This window comes from Clytia hemisphaerica, unplaced genomic scaffold (assembly GCF_902728285.1).
Source record: "Clytia hemisphaerica strain Z4C2 unplaced genomic scaffold, Clytia hemisphaerica genome assembly, whole genome shotgun sequence".
Classification (NCBI taxonomy): domain Eukaryota; kingdom Metazoa; phylum Cnidaria; class Hydrozoa; order Leptothecata; family Clytiidae; genus Clytia; species Clytia hemisphaerica.
In genome coordinates this window covers 50-20,975 of record NW_027103692.1, presented here as the reverse complement: position 1 = coordinate 20,975, position 20,926 = coordinate 50, and the positions used below count along the sequence as shown (strand labels likewise).

The window sequence follows — 20,926 nt, the reverse complement described above, 5'->3', positions numbered from 1 at the left end:
ATCCCGGTCATCAATAGATCCAATACGCTATCTAAATCTCCACTTTTAGTAGATTTGCTTTGAAGTGTTTCTCTAGTTTCTCCTATAAAATTGAATAGAGATAACTTTTTGCTGTGAGAAAGTTCTGAAATATCGAATTGTTTTATGAATTAATCTGGTGGTAAGCTGTGACTAAAAAAAACAAAAAACTTCAAAATATTCAAATTTCATCCACTGGGTGTTCCGTCTTCACAAAGTTTAAAAAGAGGCTTTTCTATTCCAAAGTTCAGCAAATTTCGATGTAAGGTTCTTGGCTACCTTGTAGAATAAAGTCAAAATTTAGCAGCAAAGGATTTGAAAAAGTCCTCTCATTTTAATAAGCTTAAGCAAGGATTTGATATGGAGTCTGTCAAGTCCGTGCCTATTCCTTCATTAACAAGCAAGGATACCTTTAAAGGGGCGAGTTGGTTACGTAAACGTGTTTGATAAATGAGATTGAACACTTTCTGATGAAGGTTTTTTAGGTGTGGGTGCATATTGAGCTTGGTAAGTTTCGCTACCATCGCACACGTAAAAGCCATCCCAATCTGGTACCTAAATAAAAAAAAATTTTTTTCTTTATTTGAAAAGATCAACATAGTGTCCTAGTAGGTTGGTTTCCCTCCCTTGAAAATTGAAAAAAAATCCCTCTGCCCCCCTCCCTTTTAGTTCCCCTCCCTAAGGTTTTTAAAATAATCCCCCCATCCCTTGAAATTTTTTATTGATTTTATGCTCATAACATAATACTGCTTCTATTCATGTTTATCTCGTCCCTATATACAAAGACAAAATGTAAATTGTCACCACCTCGAATATAAAAACACTATTACATGTTTTTAGCTTGAAGTTGAACAGATATATTTTATGTTTTTATGTTTGAAACCAGAGAACAGAAAATTTTTTGATCCCCCCCCCTAGAATTTTGAAAACGATTTTGCCCATCCTTTTATGAAGAAAAAAAACTCAACATACTTATTTTCACTGTTTTTCGAGCATTTTGCCCATTTTCCTAAGAAATCGGGTATTTTAGAGTCTGCAAAGCCTTAAAACTTGTTCTTAACATTTTGGCCATCGAAGCCTTATGTTCTTATATAGCTTGTTCTTATAATAAAACGCGTGTAATAGGGTTACTGATGGAGCCAGATAAGTTGTTCGATATATTCGAGTTACGGAGGTGTGAGTTACGGAGAATGTATTATTGGCCAAAACTTAGTCGGCCCTAAGTGACTAAATTTTGGCTTGGTGACTAAAATTAGGGCCGAATAAAAATTTGGGCCGACTAAAATTTGGGCCGAAAAGTTTAAAATGGCAAAACTTAGAGTTTGCCCAAAGTGAGTAAATTTTGACGGGGACTTGGGCCGACTAAAAAATTGGGCCGACTAAAAATTTAAAAATGGCCAAAACTTAGTTATTAGTTTGCCCAAAGTGAGTAAATTTTGACGAGGTGACTAAAATTAGGGCCGACTAAAAATTTGGGCCGACTAAAAATTTAGAAATGGCCAAAACTTAGTTATTAATTGGCCCTTAGTGAGTAATTTTGACGAGGTGACTAAAATTAGGGCCGATTAATAATAATTAAGGCGACATATTAAGGCCAACAAATTTTGACCGATAAGGTAAAAAAGATTTCCTAGAACAAAATGGTTCAAAAAATGGAAGTTACCTCGAGGTTACAGGTGATTTTGAACTTGGGCATCAGGCTGCCACTACTTTCATAATCAAAGGAGAAAAGCAACGGCTGAGCAAAGTGGACATATTCTCCTTCGTAAGTGGCAATAATTCCAGTGTTGCCGTCCGGTAATTCAATACTAATCTGTCCGGTTACTTGGGTTGTTGTTAAGAAATTGTCTGCTTTTCGGATGAACTCGCCTAATTTGCCATTGTTCTTGAAGAAATTTGTCATACCAATGATTTCGCCACGTGGCTTCCAGAACGACATAAACTCGATAATTCCACTCACCCTGTAATTCTTCTTTTTCGCTAATAAATGAGTAGAATCGATATTTAACGTGGATAGCCTCATAGGCGTAGCGAGATCCCCTGCAAAATTTATGGATGAGAGCGGTTTTGTACGACACTGTAATTATTGTCTTTGTTTTATCAAAAGATAATGAATATGTCATAAAAACGCCTGCACACCCCCATAAATTTTGCAGGGTATCTCGCTACGCCTAATGCAGTAATCTATTGTCTATAATAGACGTCACCCGCGTTTTTTCTACGCAATTAACGTCTATTCCACTTTGCGACTTTTTCGAATGTTTGGAGCCGGGTTTTCAGGTTCTAAACATTCGATTTTTTGACGTCACTTTTAACTCTAGCCCTGCAGGTAGCGAAAAAATCAAATTTGCGTCATAGCACTTGAAAGACTATTTTTCAGAAAATCGTCAAGTGGAACTCACTAAGAACGAGATGAAAATCCCGATTTTTAGTAGGTGCTTGCTACTCTTGTCTCCATAGACGCCCCCCCCGCTAATTGGTAAGAGAAAAAAAATCCATCCCCCGCTCTTATTAAGACCCCCCGTAATTAAATTCGAATAATTCATATTTTTACAGTTAGATAGAAAACTTCTTAAAATTTTCCTTTTTGTTAGTATTGGTTCTAATTTACGTGTTCATTTTAAAGTTCTTTTTTGTGGAAATTAATACAGTTAAAAAATTCTTTCTTCAAAATTACCCCCCCCCCTCTTATTTCATCCCCCCCCCCCGCTTAATAGATTAGAAAATTTTCTACCCCCTGCTTATTCGGACCCCCCCCCGTCTTTCGGGACAAGAGTAAGTATCTAGGATTTTAGGACAGTTCATTCCATTGTTTTCACGGGGGGATTTTCTTAAATTTAAACATTATCGCTGAATACAAGGATGCACTAGCAACAATAAATCTAGGCATTTGAAAGTATTGTTTGTGACCCGTAATTAGAGGTTTACGTCAGACCTGCATTCGGGGGGGGTGGGGGTGGTGGGTAAACAGCAGTCAGTGGGCAAACCAAACGGAGCAAAAATGTTGGGTACGAAAAAGTCAGGGTCTTTCTTGACAGTGTACCTTTTATCGGGAATATTTTTCAAAGAAGCTAAAACCAAAAATCACGACGAAAACAACTTCCTGTCAAATTTTTAAGACCAAGGAAACTACTGAAACTGAAATTCAACCTTTTGAGGGACTAAAACCGGAATTGTTTACTTTATTCTAAAAGGGGAACTTAATTCTAAAACAGTGTGTGTTTACCATAGATTGTATGATATTAAGAGTTCATTCTAACGGGTAAGAACATAAAAAAAATCACTTAAAATTTCTTACAAAGTAATATCATATTATACTAACCTTCCACATGGCCAATGGAAACTCCCAACACCAAAATGATTGCTTGAAAAAAAAAAAAAATAAAATTTGTGTTTGAAATTACGTTCTAAACATGAGCAGTATTTATGCCTTGTGAGTTTCAAGCCCCTAAAATTTTGCCGCCGTCGAACGCGTTATGTGCTTATATAGTTTGCTTCTTATATAAAAAATGTGTAATTTAGTTTTGAGTCTCAACGATATTAATGCCTGCCCTTTTTTGGAAACAGACTTAGGACAAAAAGATACACGTTTTTTTTTAATAAGGAACCTTAACTTTGCTCTGAGCCTGGAGTCCCTTATTTTTACAGAGAATATCAGCCTCAAAGTTCCTTATCGAGTTCCTTATTTACATAACTGCTCAGTTTGGATTCGCAAAAATTGGATTCCTTAAAACTTGTTTTCTTATTCTCAGCCTGAGCAGTTCCTTAACAATTCCTTATTTTTTGGACCATTTTCAGCCTCGAGTTCCTTATAAACGTGTTCCTTATAAATGTACTAAGTATAAAAAAAAATCGAAAACAATCCTTACCAGTTAATAGCTGCATCTTCAGCATTTCGCCTTTATTTACCACCAAAACCTTTTGTTTGGATCTGAATGTTGATATTACTTCGATCTATGAATGATCAGTGTAATGAAAAACCCTCTAAAAACGATCCCTATTTATACTTTTTGCTAATGAGCTATGTACCTTTTCTCCAGAAAAATATAATTAAGAGAGTTAATTGAGACTATCAATTAACGTGTTTTTATAAAGAAGAAATTATTATAAGAACATAGGGCTTCGATGACCAAAATATCAAGATAATGCTAAGAACATTTTAAGGGCTTTGTGGACTCTCTCTTTGTGGCTTAAAACTCAAAAAAGTTAAGAACATCCGAAGGTTTCAAAAATTTTGAGTGTTATAAAAAAAATGTATTTTAATTATACCCTTTTTCTAATGAGCTATGCACCTTTTCCAGACAGATTGCGTTAATTGAAGCAATTATGCTTTATTCCCTGTCTGATTCGTCCGAATTACTTTAGGCCGTCAACCAACGATCGCGTGTGAAAAAAACAACTGAGACCCAAGACACATTATTTTTCATTATCTTACAAATCAAATTAACTGTCCTTTTGTTAATTATTGCCAGGATTGTCTAGCTTGTTCACGGTTCAGTGAGAATTTATCTCTTGTCTGCCTAAAATGTTTTATAGTGCACTAAATCCTAATCTTTGTCTTGCTTCTTTACGGTCTGGTGATCTTGTTTACAAATAACATGTTGAGTTTGAGGTTCCATTTGATGTCTTTTGTGGTCCACCGTTGGTATTAATTAAATCAAGATGTTAAAATGATAATGGTGCACTTTTCTGTCACGATATCCAAATGAAGTAGCCGATATTAGACTAGCAAAACTGGCCTATTATTAATCACGTCAAAGGGCAGGGACATAAGGGCGACAGGCGTTTGCTAAAATAGGAGCAGCGCAAGCAAAAAAACAAATTTCCTTCCTAAGCTTATCAAGCTCCTTTTCACACGTGGCATCGTTCCACTGGCGTGCCCGTCTAAGCCGATATTTGAGTGATCAAAGGCGCCAGTGGCAAAAACCGCCCAGCTGGCACACAACGCCAAAACAACGTCCATTTGACATTCATAACGTCCAAATAACGTTATTTGAACGTTAAACCAGGGGCTCTCGGTTCAAATGTCCACTCCTTTAAATGTTTTATTCAGTCCATAGATGTTCGGTTATCCGACCGGTCTTTAGGGCAGGGAAAAATGAACCTACATTAAAGGAAGAAATTTTGGCGGGAATTTGATTTGGCGGATGGCCGAAAAAATTAAATTTGGAAGGAATTTTAATTTTGGTTGCAGGAATTAGGGTCAAAAATGATAGCAAAATCGTTAAAACCCAATTTTGGAGCCTAAAATAGGATGAAATTTGGCGGTACGTTAGGGAGCGGTCATTAAGTATGGAACTTGGTAGGGTGGAAGATATTTGGGTAGGGTATGAAAATTTTCCTCTTTATTTTGGTAGGGTATGGAAAAAAGATTGTAGGTTTGGGTAGGGTATGAAATCTTTTGACAACCAATATCTCATCAAAATACGGCGAGTTGGAAAGACGTTTTTCAGATAGTTTTCAGATCGTTTAAAAAACCTTGTTGTTTTTGTTTTACATTTCCCATAGAATATCTATGGAATTTCACTAAATTTTAATAAAGGGAAATTTGAAAATATTAACCCACTTTTCATGGAACGAGACAGATGATGTGGAATTTTTTGGATACAACAATTTTGTTCTTGTAGAGACACCACTTTTGCGTCGTTATTTCATGTACTCATAAACCTCGTTGATAGGGTATAAAAGTTATTACCTCTCTTTTTTTCAGGGTAAGAAAATTTTGTGCGAATTTTTGTCAGGGTATATAATTGAAAGTCCCCCTAAAAAAATTTTCTTTCCGCCAAAATTTCTTCCTTTAATGTAGGTTCATTTTTCCCATGTCCTAAAGACTGGTCGGATAACCGAGTGGAGCAACACAATGCAAAAACTGTTCTTGATTGCCCACCATCTCTGGTTTCCTTGTTGATCATCCAGCATCCCCAGGGGGTATTTTTTCAATTTTTCAGGGGATATAAAAAATTATTTGAAAATTTCTGGGGCCTAATAAAAGACTGATTTTTTAATGTCCACCGTCACTTTAAGGTACGAAAAGAAATTTTCCAAGAGTTTTCTTTGCAAATTTTGCCTTTTTCGAGCGGGTATCCACACGCTTTCAAGAATTATTGACTTGAAAAGGTTCTTCCACCCCCCCCCTCTCCTGTATGCTGTATGGATTTTTAATGGAACAGCCCATTGCTGGTGATCCATCTGTTCAACTTTCTGGTGATTTATAAAAACACCCCTGTCTCTTTGTGAGCCGGTAAGAAATTCTTTACAGATGGAGATGGAAAAGAGGTTGTATTCATACCCGTTTCAAATAATGCGGTGAAAATTAATTCTTATAATTTTAGCAATTCATGGCAGATGTTGGAATTTAGAAGACCTGGCTACATTTGATATGATCCTTTAGTTATCGTAATATTTCAAAAAGGGAAATTCCTACGAAATCTTATAACCACAAACGATTTGGAAGCGCTCTAAATTAGGTTGGAAGGGTAGAGTTTTAAAAGGCTAGACTTAAAACTTACGGGCTTAGAATCTAAGGATCCAAAAGTTAAAAATGGTCCTAACATAGGGCTCAGAATATAGCCTGGAAGTCTATAAACCCCTCCCGACCTGAAATACTCGAATTTATCAATTAGCCCAAAAGCGACTTTCTCGCCCGAACTCCAAATTTCGAAAAACGAAGAAATAAGCTAATTCTCAATAGACTTTGACCATGATTGTACGCCTTTTCTCGGGAAAAATATCCTTACCTTTCCAGCCCGGTGGAACAACCGTAAAGTGGAGGGGCTAAAGGCTCAAAATGAGAAAAATTCGCCAGGAGTCGGAGAACAAAGTCTATTTTGCTTTCACGCCGAGCCTGCTTTCTCATTAAGCATGAAAGCTCAGTTTCGTTTTTTAACAAGGATGAAATTTAAGGATATTTTTCTCACCGGGCCTTACTGGGAGTGTGACATTGAGTTAATGCAGGTTTGGAGTTGTGTTAAAAATACAATTTAGCTCTCATTAATCCTTCACCGTGAATTTGCTTTATCGTCAGTTGTAATACTTGCCGATTATCTTTTCAACGAAGTTTTTTTATCAAAGTTAAAGCCTTTGTTGAGAAATCACAGATTAAAATAATCAGCGCACCTTTCTGTAAATGGTTTTAGGTCAGTGGGTGTTAGGAAAATTGGAAAACCTGAAAGTTTAATACCCCTTGAACTGCGAATTTAAGAATTTTCAATCAATCCTCATGTTTAGACTGCTTGAGTGATTATTTGAATACACGTTTTTTTAAGGAACAAACTATAAGAACATAAGGCTTTGATTTGGTCAAAACGCTATGAACAAATTAAGAACATTTTTAAGGCTTTGCGGAAACTCAAAAAACCCGCCAAATTTTTAAGGAAATGGGTTAAAATGGTCACAAAATGGAGAAAAATAAGGCATTTTAAGAACATTTTTAGGCTTTTTAAAACCAAAAAGTTAAGAACAACCCAAGACTTCAAAAATTTGAATGTTCTTATAAAAGGAAAACTTTTTCGGCCAATCCGCCAAATTAAATTCCCGCCAAAAGGGATATCCTCTTTATAGAAAATTGTGTAATTATGAAAGCTTTCTTCCTAAAGGGAAGCCTTTAGCTTGAAATGGATAGAAAGCGACAAGATCATTTTATTGAATAAATCAAAAATTTGACTTAATTTGTAGGTCTAACTTTGGTGTTCATTTGAATGGTGAAATTCATAGTTGTTCCAATGATCATGTTTACAGTTTACAAGTATTATTTTGTTTATAAGTCAATTCTCACAGTGTTGATTCATTGAATTCGCGTAACCAGAAGCTAAAAGGGTCAATTCACATAAACCCGAAACCAGATTATACCAATTGAAAGCTCTCGAAAAAAGATCAAGAGGCTTTTAAGTTCGAACATAACGTATTTCGTTTTGAACGTAACTGATTGTAAATCGGGGGAATGACCCGTCAAACCAACTTTTACGCAAGGTGCTAATTTTCATAAAAAAATCACGGGTCCTAAAGGTTACTCCCTACTATAGGTATTTAAAGAGTGTTCCTCCGACTTTTTCTTTTTTGGGGGAGGAATCTTTTTTGTCCCTTTTTCCCCTACTAAGTTTTTTTTTTTCAATTTAAGATATATCTAAAAAATTTATATACTACTTACTTTACAAGTATTTAGTTTAAGTTCATTTTTTATGTTCGTTGCAGAATTCTTTTTGGTCGTTTACTGGAAACTCTAAAAGTTTTTAAAGAGAACCTTAACGGTGACCTGCAAATTCCATTTGAGGGAGAAAAGTTCTTTTGGAACGTTTATATCCTGTTGAATGTTTTTAATTTGCTGGAAAACTTGTCCAACCATGACCTGCGATTTTCGTTGAAGAGAAAAAAGTTCTTTGAAAGAAGAGGAACTAAAAAGTTGTAAAGTTTAAGGATAGAAATCTCAACCGTGAGCGTACCTCGAAATTCATTGGAAGGGAAAAAAAGCTCTTGGAATGAGAGGAATTAATTATTCCAAGAAACAAGAAATCCGGTCAACGAACTTTCCCTTTTCCTCTTCAATTTCCGAAAAACAGGAAATTAGTGACCCAAAAAAAGAAATGTCGAAAGAAATGTTTTGATACCCTGGGCTGAAAGGGATGTTTCTTTATCCATCAATTTTTACTGTCAGTCAGTATGTGATAAGCACGCTATGCTGCTAGTGGGAGTTTTCGAAAGACGAGAAAGTTTTAATCATTTTTTTTTTCAAGTACAATATTTATGTTAAATATTAAAATAAGGCTAAGTACTGCTTAATGACTTTTTTGGAAGTTTTTTAGTCCGAAAAAGCCAATATTTATGATTAATTGCTTCATCCAAGACCAAAAATACTGGATTACATTTTTCTGGGGATAGAGAAAAAAAAAACGACTACTAAGGTTTGGCATTTTGGAAGCTTGGAGTAATTTCGTTAGCTTTGCTACATGTTTTTTTTTTCTTTATAAGCACTTATTAGTATATCTAGACTCAGAAATGCCAAAAATTCAAGCATATGCTAAGCATAAACTTGAGCCTACTAAAGAAATTTCCAATTTTGGCTGTTTTTGGCTAGGGTTTCACAGATTTTCGAAATTTCCCCTAAAATTTAGATATAAGCACCCTTCAAGCATTTTTCAGCCTTGTCAATCACTCGACCTAAGCATCTCCGAGCCAGTTTTGGATTTTGTATGCTAAAAAACACAAGCTAAAATAGAATCATCTCTACTTAACTAATGAAATTATCAATCCGAAAAGTTCTAAAAACTCTGGGAATCGAGCTTAACCTAATCTTAATCTGTGGAGTGTTGTTTTACTGTAATTTTATTGGTTAATTTCTGATAGGCTTGACTCTTGTTATCCTTTTAACGCCTCAAGGGTTACCGTAAGTTGGTCTAATGTCGACATCCCTCTTCTAATTTCGACACCCTTCTTTGCAGATAGGAATAATATGAAGGTCAGAAATACCGATAGAGATTACTCTCTGATTGCTAAGCAAAGAAAATTAGTTTCAATCAGCGATTCTGACCTTCCTATTATTCCTGTCTGCCAAGAAGGGTGTCGAAATTAGAAGAGGGATATCGACATTAGACCAACTTATGGTATTGGTTTAAGTATTATGTCTAATCTATAGCCGTAGTCTGTAGTGTGTTTGTTTGTTGGTTTGTTTTTTTGTGTGTCACTTTCGTTTTCAATGTTTGTTTCTTTAAAGAGACTTTTATTTTGTTCTTGCTCCACAAATTTGTTTAAATATTCGCGCCGTTTTATAAAGACTTTGTTTTGATTGATAGATAGACTTTTTTTTTTTTTTTTTTTTTTTCTTTTGTTTTATTTTTTCGAATGTAATTAACGACCTTATTTGATTTGAGACATTCGATTCTTTTCAAAACAAAAGAAATTTTTTAAACAGAATCTGTTAAAGAAAAGAACAAATATAAAATAAAAACACAAGAAAGTTTGTTAGAACAACAGCAACATTAAATGCGGTAGGCGGTAAAAGGCGGTAAAAAGGCGGTAAAAAAGAATCCTTTCTTCGTAAAAACGGACCTTTAAACATGTATGTCGATAATTATTTGCTGTAAATCTAAGTCATTGTTGAATTGAAAGATTATGAAGTTATGACGAAGTTATTTTATAAAAAAACAATATAAAATTGCGCTATCTATCACGCTTTTTGTCTGCGTGTCCTAGCTGCCTTCCCGGGGGACTATGGTTGCGAGCTGACTTTTGGCCCTGCCCCTCGGACCCTTAGCAGAATAAGAGGAGAAGAAACAAGGGAAATTGTGTGAATTTTAATTCACTTTTTGGAACTAATTTGACCAAATTTCTATCTTTCTGGGGCAAAAGATTCTTAGTGGGACTGAAGTTTATTTTCCGATTTTTCAAACTGCCATGTTTCAAAAAGGCACACTTAAGGCTGGCACTACCTATACCCTTCTCTTGCCAGTATCCCCTCCCCCGGCTGCCTCTTTTCGAAAATAGGGTGTCATGTCTATTATTTCACTCCCGCTTATCTTGACATCAAAGTTTCCTAAACATCAAGAACTACGGCAAATATAACGCGAGCGAAGCGGAAAAAAAATCTAATTGCAGAGCCGTCTCGGACGTCGCTGGTCGCCGTATGGTGTAATTTGGGAATGACGCCCTTTCTTTTTCTGATTATTTTCGCCACAAAAACTTTTTCAAATATGGTTAAAAGATGCGTCACCCGGGAGGGATGAGTCAAACTTTGAAGAGAATTCTTCCCTTTAATTTTATTTCATCGTGTTTAAGCCACCTTCCCACATCTCAAAGGACTTTAAATGCGTTCAGCAAACACTAAACCGGCGTGCGACGCGGTACCGCTAGTCTTACTAATGCAATAAAAAAATTTTATTTGGAATAATTTGTGGTAGGGACAGCCCCATTTTATGTCCCCTATCGTCAATCCATAGACAATTTTTATTACGAAATAGAATACTGGAAATGAAACTTTTTTAAATGAAAAGTAATTTATGAATTTATGATTTTTTTTCCTACTATGTTATAATGACGACGTTTACCCTCAGGTTGTGATGTTGTCAAGCTTCTTTTTTTCGCTACTTCAAATTTTGCCATAGTTTGAAGAGTTCCCAATAACATTTCTGGTTGTTCGAAACTAATTGTTTTTTTTAAGAAATTGGAAAATCGCCAGGCCAGGTGTCTTGAACTTTCGCTTAAGCTTTCGAGCTTGAGGGCAGGAAAATACGAAAAAGTAAAATTTTATAAACATTGCATTATTCTTTCGACTTCCAACAAGCCAATGTGCACCGCATACTTAGTAATTAGCTAATATAGCTTGTGGCAATTTACCGATGAGACTAATCTATTATTATATTTTGTGTTTTAGATAACCAACATTTTTATTCAAACAAATACACACGATGTCATCGTTTACAGACAACACTAGCCTAGCGACAAGCTCCCCTTTCTTATCAACGATCGCACAACAAACGAACAAACCAGATGACGACGAGAGTCTCATTTCACAAGATGGTGTAAGCACAGGTTAGATTATTTCTCTTTCTTATCTTATATTGATCTTGATCTCCAAGACTTAGCTCTAGTTTAGACGGTCTACTTTTCGTCATGCCTATTTTCAAATTGCATGTTAAAGTCGTCATAAAGTGGGCTGTCTAAAGTCAATACATTGCCCTCTTTTGACGTCAATGTAATGACTTCTTTAAATCTTTTTCAAGCAAAGGTTTTAACTGCCCACTTTGTGCCCAATTTTTGCCTTCTAACAAATAGAAGAGGTATAAAAAGACGGATGTCTAATCTAGAGCTTATGCGCGTTAAAGGCGTTTTAGCGTAGACCAGATTTCTTTGTTTGAGTCCTTCTTGAAATCAAGCAAGTGCTATAATTCACTGAAAGCTGAAAAGCTCTCTTTTTTCAAACGTCTAACCCAACTGGCAGACGACGTTGTTTTAGCGTTTATCTAACGTTATATGGACGTTGTGAACATTAAATTGACGTCGAAACAACGTTGTGTGCCAGCTGGGAAATCACAGACATCTACAAAAACGCAGGCGTTATAGTATAAGGACCACGAATCGGTTAGTGGATGCCAGCAGTCTACCTTTTTCGTTAAACTATGCAGCTTTCTTTTTGCTACCCTAAGTGTCGTTTTTGAATTGACTGGATAGTTACACTTCCTTCTCAAAGACCAGCCAGTGGGGAGTAAAAATAAGACTGATGGCGATTCATATTTCCATGTTTCTTATGGCTGGGGATTTGAATTCCATTGTTTTCCTAGCCAAAAGATTCAGTGGGGATGTAAAAAATAGCATAATATTTTGGGGATTAGCTCATCTGATTATTTTCAGCGGAGACAAAAGTAGAGTATAATTTTCCACTGGGGGCGTTCTATTTTTCTAGTGGGAAGGGTTCCCAATTTGGGTCTGTGAGGGGGTGTGACAAGGTGTATGGGTTGCTAAATGTCAGTAATTAACATTAATTAGGTTATTCATCAAGCTTCTCTCATTAAATAACTCTAATATCTTTTATTCATTGCACTTTTGGATCTAGTAACTTCTCTAGTAACAACCAGTAACACAAAAACATCGTGCTATGAAATTACGGGACATTTAAAAGTGCACTCGTCTTTGACCTCGATTTTTATTCGTTGCACTTTCGGTTGAGTTTTGCATCTAATAACTTCTCCAGTAACACAAAAACATCAGGCTGCTGGCACCGACTTACACGAGTCTCTTGCACATTTCTATCCATCAAATCTCTTAATACACCATTGTATCATCACTGTTGTTATGTCATAATTTCATTTTTCACTTCCACATGTCCTTAATATCGATCAAAAATCGTTAACACATGGCAGTCGATCGCCAAAGCTTCACAAAACTCGTAAGAAAACGCACAAAAACATCCATTCATTCGCGAATGCATATGTATTTACTTTCTCCTACATACTTCATAGCCATGATACTAAAAACCACTCTCTCTCCTTCCCTCCTCAGGTGAGCTTGCCTTCATAGCTATCTCCATGACAATAATGTCTCTCTTGGTTGTTCTTGGCAACATATTCGTCATCATTATCTACTACAAAAACCGCAAACTCCAATCACCCAAAAACTTCTTCATTTTATCACTGGCTGTGGCGGACATTATTATCGGGCTCATTCCGGTTAACTTCTATACCGTATATCTTATGTTCGGATACTGGCCGATGGGCGTTATCGTATGTAACGCCTGGCTTGTGATCGACTATTGGGCGTGCACTGTATCCACCCTAACACTCTTAGCGATCTCGTATGACCGGTTCTACTTCACATGGTTTCCCGTAAAACATCGAGTTCAATGCAACAGGGCGTATATCAAAAAAGTTATAACCTTTATTTGGATTTTGGCGTTTTTGATTTGGGCGCCCGCTATTTTAGGGTACCCGCATGCTGTTGGGCAACACACGGTACCCCATGATCAGTGCTACATTCAGTTCCTGTTAGAGAACGGGTTTGTAACTTTTATTACGGCTTTTTGTTCGTATTACGGCCCCGTTCTGTTCACGACAATCGCGTACGGTTTGGTTTCCTATCGATTGGTTAATATGGGAAGAACTTCGACATTTGTGAGGAAGGTGAAACCACGAGTTGTCATGGTTGCAACACAATCACAATCACAAACGTCAGCACCTGCTGCTATGCCAACAATGACGTCACAAGAACAACAAACTGAAGCAACAGACGGTATTTCTGTTATACCGTCAACCGTCACGACGGCGGTAGTCGGACCGACAAAAAGTGACAATCGATCCACTGTGAGAAGGGTTGAGAAAAATCGGCAACAAAAGAATGCCAAAAAAGGCTTACAACTTTTGCTTTTAATCATTGTTGCTTTTTCAATCTCCTGGATGCCTTATTACCTGTCAACAGTCATTGTTTCAAGTCAGAACATAAGGCTGCCCGAGCGTTTATGGCGGTTTTGTTATATCGTTGGTTGGGGAAATTCATTTTTGAACCCTCTTTGTTATGCATTTGGAAGCAAACATTTCAAGAAAGGATTTATTGAGTTAATCACTGTGCAAGGTATAAACAAAAGATTAACTATGCAATTCGTTAATTGTTCATTATACTTAACTTTGTTCCCTGTTGTAGTATCAGCTTTTTTGTGCTTACTGGCGGCCATCAGTAACGTAAAGAAAGCCTGCGATACACCGGGACGAGATTCGATTATTATACCGTGATCGAAACATGAAGTATTGATTCTTTTAGAAGAAGCACCATGCCTATGGGTTTTAGCTTAATTGAATAAATTTTCGCGTGGACTTTTTTTCGCGAATTGAAAATTGAAAATTTTCGTGTGGACAAAATTTCGCGAATTGGCCTCCTTTTCACCCAATCTTTTTCATTTTCCCTAAGGGTTTTTGCCAAAATTCGGATTTTAAGGACTGATTAATGCAAAAATAGTCATTATTTGCAAAAATTAATCAATGTGAAATTTAATTCACTTATGCTATTTGGTTTGGTCTGGCGAACGGTAAATCACCATTGACTGGGTTTAACTCAAACAGATGATTAACTATGAATTCGTTGATACTTTTTTACCCCCTTTCTCACAGACTCGTTAAGGTTTTTTCAGCCAGTGGGGATAAAAATAACGGACTGAAACTCGATGGTGATGGGTATTCCAATATTTTTTATGTCTTCAATTCTTTTGTTTTCAAGTCAGAAAATTCAGTGGGGATTGGAAAAATAGTTTTGCAGTAAGGATTGGTTTATTTGATTATTTTCAGTGGGGACGAGAATTGGAGGATAATTTTTGACCGTGGACGATTTTTTGGACAATTTTTCCATTGGGAAGGGTTCCTAGTGGGTCTGTGAGAAGGGTATGTTTCAAGATAATCTTTCGAAAAGTAAGAGGAGGAAGCTTTTTTATATTATGTAAAAATATTGAATATATATTAAAATGTTATTGAATTATTTACATTAAAATATTATTTAATTTGAAATTATACAAAATAATGAAAAAGTTTTTAATTACATTAAATATTAATAAATATTTGATGAGAGCCTTTATATGATGTCAAGATTTTTTTCGGTCAATTTCTCATATAAATGTCAACCTTCTACAGGTTTTTCTAAAAGTACACGAGCCTGAAGTTTGACAGATACCATTGAACAAATTTTTTTGCTTGAGAAATGCCCCTTCGAAGCTTTAAACTTTTAATGGTCAAAGATACATTAAGGTTCTCTATAGTACCTCAAATAGAAAGATTTAAATCATGAAGAGGATTTAATGGTTTTTTTCCAGTGGAAGGGACCAGTTTTTAAGCTCGAATTACAGAAAGATTACAGAGGTTCGAATAAGTGCGAGTTGAATGAATTTATGGCTCTCTAGAGTAGAAGCTCATTTTTCAAATAGCAACAAGGTCTATCTCGATGACAATTGAAAGTTCAAAAGCTTCTCTAATCAGAGGAAAAAGTCCTTAAGGTCAAAGATACATTAAGGTTCTCTAGTACCTCATGAATGTTTTCAAATAACATTTCTCGCAATAGGGTCGGCCTTTTGCTTCTTTGTATGTCCCGTTATTCAACTCAAAGGTGCACAACGAACATGTAAAATGCTCTGGATGAAATTTCTTTCCTCCCATAGCTGTAATGAATGATTTGATGATCAATTTATTGCATTTGGCGCAAATGTTTCGACGTTTCGCACGGAAGTGTGTTTCACAGTAGATTCGACCTTCGTGCTCGTAATAGTTCTTCCCTTCTAGTGAATGTCGACAATCCTAAAATTCGAAGATAAATGATTAGCTAAAAAACAAGTCATTGAATCTATTGAATGTCTATTTTCCGTTCATTTTCGTCAAAATTGAGCAGTGTCACTGTAGAAAAGTCAACAATATTAGCTCTGATTAAGACAGATTTTTGTCTAAATAAATTATTTCAAATCTTAATATAAATTCCATTATTATTGCCATTTCTCAATACCTAGAATTTCTCCCTTAAATCCTTAAAAACGACACGTTTGTTTTGAATGTTTTAGAGACGAGTCTGTATTGAAACATAGGTTTGGCGGAGTCTACTTCTGGCTGACCTTTGCTTTTTGATAATTTTAATAAAATTGAGTCGAGTGAAGTCGGCAGTCCTAGTATTTTCATTCTATTTTTACCCATCAAAAGAAAAAATCTGAAAAGTTTGCAAATGAAATTCGTTTTGTTCTTATCTTCTATCATCAATTTTAATTCACCAGCACATTGAATTGACACGGATGTGGAGCAAGATTGGTCAGAAAGAGGAAAAGAAAAACATTTTTTGCTTATATCAGCATAATATAACAATAGGTAGACCCTGTTCTGATATGAAATATGTGTCTGATATGAAACGAGAACACTTATGTAAAAATAAAACCTTTAAAGTAGAAATTGGTCTGTTACTAAATTTCTCAAATTTAAAGGAAAAAACTAACTAAAGCTCTGAAAGTCGCTTAATACAAAATTCAGATTTAAGTAAGCTTGAAATAAAGTTTTATTTTGGGTGTATGGAATCCCGTATGAAATGCAATGAATTTCATAAAATACACACACCCCCCAGGGTTTAGTTTACCTTGTGGTAAAGAGCAATTAAACTGACAGATATTATAATTTTATGGTACGGAAATATATTTACAATAAATGTAAAAAAGAATACAAAATTGAAAGATTTTTTGTTTTTATTAAAAATGATATGTTTATTTTGTTGTTTTTGTGAATTCACCAATCGCCGTCGTCTTCAGGAAGGGAGGCCTCTTGTGCTACCTTCATTAGTTTGTCGACGAAGGCTAAACGTTCTTTTGATACGTCTTCATCTTTTGTAAGCTGCAGAAGCAATTGAAGACTTTGCTTATCATCTCTCTTGTTTCTTTCTGCGATGGTGTTGAACTTGGTTTGTGACGGCGTGAGTGTTGTGGGTGGAAATAGACCGCTTTCCTGCAACTGTTGATACTTTGACTCAGTAACAGTCACTTCTACGCCATTTCGGTCGACGAAAGTGATCAATTTATTTTGCAACTTGTTAACTGAGTTGGGTTTTTGCAAACCACACTTCTTTAGTTGCTTACTTTGAGTGAGAACGGTCAGCTCTACGCCATTTTGTCGAAGAAAACAGGTGTTGTCATTTCTGACGGCCATGGAGTTACGGTTTCGGAATAAGACCGATTCTTTCACTTTGAAAGTGCCATTTCGGTCGACAAAAGTGATCAATTTTGGTGTTGGTTTTTTAGCAACTTTGTTACAGTGGCTGTTTGTGACTGAGTTGGGCTTTTGCAACGGTGGAAGCAAACCACACTTCTTTAGTTGCTGATACTTTGAGTGAGAAACGGTCAGCTCTACGCCATTTTGATCGACGAAAGTGATCAATTTAGGTGTTAGTATTTCTGTAACCTTGTTGCGGTGGCTGTTTGCGGCTGAGTCGGCCTTGTTTTGCAATGGTGGAGTTACGGTTTCAGGAATAAGACCGCAATTCTTCTTTCTTTCTACGCCATTTCGATCAATTTCGACCAATTTAGGTGCTAAATTTTCAGTAACTTTGCCAGGGTGGCTGTTTGCGGGTGAATTGGGCTTTTCTTGCGACGGCGAAACTTTAGATGGCAGCAGTAATCCGCGTTCTTTCATCTGTTCAAACTTGGAAGTAGAAACGGTCACTTCTGCACCATTTCGATCCACAAAGATGACCATCTTGCGTATTGGTTTTTCAGTAACTTTGTTACGGTGGCTCTTTGCGGATGAGTTGGATTTGTTTTGTAATGGTTGGTGTACTGTGGGTGGAAGCAACCTACATTCTTTCAACTGCTTATACTTTGACTCAGTAACGGTAAATTCTACGACATTTCGATCGACGAAAGTGATCAATTTAGGTGTTGGTTTTTCTGCAACCTTGTTACGGTGGCTGTTTGCAGTTGAGTCGGCCTTGTTTTGCAACAGTGGAGTTACGGTTTCAGGAATTAGACCGCATTCTTTCAACTATTGATACTTTGAGTGAGAAACAGTCACTTCTACGCCATTTCGATCGACGAAAGTGATCAATTTGGCTGATGGTTTGCTGTTGATTATAGATGATGACTTTTCACGATCGTTGGTATTCAGGCTATCATTGTGCTTCTCTGAGAAAGTCTGATAATTGGAATTATAAGCACGAGTGTTTCTTCCCTTTTCTTTCTTGTTGTGTTTTCGATTTTTTCCTTTACGTGAATCTTGGTTGTTTGCGGCACTTGAGCTGGATATTTGATTGTCGCAGCTTTTCTTTGGTAGTTCCAAGTCAACCCTTTTCAAATATCTATCAGCACCTCGTCTGTAATCTTGGCCGGCTTTCTGCACCATTTTAATTCGTTTATTCAACTTTTAGATACAATTCTTACAATTTGCACTAAAAGACAGCTCAGGATAAGAAGTTACTTCTACATACGCTAGGTTTATTTCAAAACTGAAGTTCTTCAAAAAGTAAGGAATCTTTTCATAGTATTTTTTTATTTGACGTCAATTATTTTCGTCATATTCTCTACACGTCACATAACAAGAAAATTAGCAAGGTAACTTTCACTAGGCTAGACGGCCGAATTTCTACTTTGTCTACTTAAGTCGTTCTAAAGACTGGTGACCCGATTTTGGTAAAGTATGACCCGGTATATAGAATTCGGCCGTCTCAATTTTGGTTCTGACTCTTGTTTAAAGTTAGATCAACGACTTCTATTTTTAAAGCAAAGTTTTAAATTTATAATCAATTTCGCATAGATCTTCATCAAACTGACGCGAGATAAAATGGCAGAACTAGATCAAGATAATCGAACTGGTTTTTCTAAATCGAACTTGATTAAACTTTATCACATGATTGAAGCCCCATTAAGCCATTACATTCCATCACTCCGTAACTTCAAATCTTCAAATATTTCTTGAATGCGTGTACACACTCCAACTTAAATCAAAAGATGCAAATCTGGACTTTTTTATTCGGGTGGGGTAAAAAGACAGGGTGGCATGTGGGTCCCGGCGCTCATAGTTCCAGTCATACCGGTCCAGGACCGAAAAAATTGAGCGATCTCGTATGATGTCTGTGGCACTTACACGTTTTTTTATAAGAATACACTTTATAAGAATGTCCATCATGAAAATGGCCAAAAACTTAAGAATGATGCTAAGAATGTCACCATCATGAAATTTTGTTACCCAAGCTAAGAATGCCATTTTTAGAGCATCTTTCAATTTTTATTTTTCATTGTCAATTACCCCCAAATAAGGCTCACTCCTTTCACAAAAATGCCATTTTATGCTTGAGACGTATGTACTAAATGCTACTAAATCTAGGCTGAATGACTATCCTAATGCTGTAAGAATAATTTAGGATGATTTCCCCAAAAAAGTTAAGAATATCCATCATGAAATGGGTTGGGTTTACACCATTCTTATAAAAAAAACGTGTAATAGATTAAGCAAAGTATTTAAATCTTGAACTTACAGCACACTTGAAGCATTTTTGATGAAATTTTCCATTCATGACAATCCCATGAACATATGTTTTACATACAGGACAAACTGGTAGAAACAAACGTTGGTAACAACCAGTACAATAGATTTGTTCTTGATGGTCGTGGAAACCAGTCTCCGTGTCTATCAATTGTTTACATTCGCTGCATTTGAAATGCTCTAGATGCCATACGCGTTTATTTTCCATGATACAAGCCTATTGAAATAAAAAGTTTAAATGTTTAATTTCACACCCTGGACACGCCCTCGGTTGAGAACTCTTATAAACATTTAAGCTGAGCAACTTGATATAATTACAGACCCTTGCCCGGATTCTTCTTAGATAGGAATTTCTCCTCGGGATCCACTATGTAATTCAAAGTGTTTTAGAGCTTTAAGAGAGTGTCTTAAGAAAGCTTTATATGGCTTAAACTTTGTCGTCCGGGATTCGATGAGTGCTAGCTGTTAACACGTTCACTGCCGAGCCCATTTCAATCGTAATCGATCAATAGACCTTTTCATAAATTACGTTACGAACATCACTTGCCTCGTTTTGAAATTACTGCTATGGTGATTAACTCCCAGCGGATTTTATTAAAACTACTTACTTCCTATTCATAAAAAATCATTTAATGTCTCAAAAGACATAATCACCATGGTAATTGTTTGAATACGAAGCAAGTGATGTTCGTGACGTAATTTATGAAAAGGTATATTTCATCGAAAATTTTACTTTCAGAGGCTCTTGTGGCCTTAGTTTTACTTCAAAATGTCTTTAAATTGTACACCGATCGATGCAGAATTTCACGTAGAGTCCAAAAAAGCAAACGCAAAGTTTCTGTGTCAAATGATATGACCCTTTAAAATACTACAAGTATTTGGCACAACTATTTTCCGAAGCATTTTAAACACTACAAAGAATTCGTAAGAAAAATATCTTACATCAGTTATGATTTCTTTACATGCTTCACATTTGGGTGAATATTTCTCAGTATAATCTTTCTCACAATACGCTTTTCCTTCCCTCTCATAAAACATCTGTTGCCACAGTTCGTTTCCGCATACTTCACACAAGAAATGATACGGATGCCATGTTTTACCGAATGCGGTACACACTTCACCGTGAATCGCTTCTTCACATTGTGCGCAAACTCCTGAAAAAAAATGAAACAATCTCGTGACAATCTTTCCAATGATATTTTTATGGAAAATGGGATAAATCTAAGAATGTGATTGCTTTTTTTCACATTGTGCGCAAACTCCTGAAAAATGAGTCGTGTGATTTCATAATCTCGTAACAAGCTTTCCAACGATATTTTTTATGGAAATAAGATAAACCTAAAAAAGTGATCATTTTTTTCTTACATTTATTGCAAAAAAATTATTCCGAACGATGTACTATTATCGAAAAGGGATAACCCATTCAATAGAATAGAACAACAACG

The 20,926-nt window shown here is 36.0% G+C and overlaps 3 protein-coding genes across 3 annotated transcripts; 1 reads left to right on the top strand and 2 right to left on the bottom strand.

Moving 5' to 3' along the window:
• Positions 1-433: 433 nt before the first annotated feature.
• Positions 434-4,386, bottom strand: LOC136803854 (uncharacterized). Its single transcript, XM_067060573.1, has 5 exons — positions 4,288-4,386; positions 3,888-3,972; positions 3,341-3,382; positions 1,682-1,998; positions 434-573 (listed from the first exon to the last, which is right to left on the bottom strand). The coding sequence occupies exons 2-5, from the start codon at positions 3,910-3,912 to the stop codon at positions 448-450; spliced, it is 510 nt and encodes a 169-aa protein (XP_066916674.1). The 5' UTR covers positions 3,913-3,972; positions 4,288-4,386; the 3' UTR covers positions 434-447.
• Positions 4,387-11,384: 6,998 nt separating this feature from the next.
• Positions 11,385-14,562, top strand: LOC136803852 (muscarinic acetylcholine receptor M2-like). Its single transcript, XM_067060572.1, has 2 exons — positions 11,385-11,538; positions 13,006-14,562. The coding sequence occupies exons 1-2, from the start codon at positions 11,415-11,417 to the stop codon at positions 14,226-14,228; spliced, it is 1,347 nt and encodes a 448-aa protein (XP_066916673.1). The 5' UTR covers positions 11,385-11,414; the 3' UTR covers positions 14,229-14,562.
• Positions 14,563-15,347: 785 nt separating this feature from the next.
• LOC136803851 (paxillin homolog 1-like) lies at positions 15,348-20,635 on the bottom strand (the record flags this gene model as incomplete). Its single annotated transcript, XM_067060571.1, has 3 exons — positions 15,348-15,773; positions 19,474-19,698; positions 20,424-20,635. Coding segments are annotated over 3 exons (713 nt in total), but the record flags the coding sequence as incomplete, so codon positions are not given.
• Between the last annotated feature and the right edge of the window lie 291 nt (positions 20,636-20,926).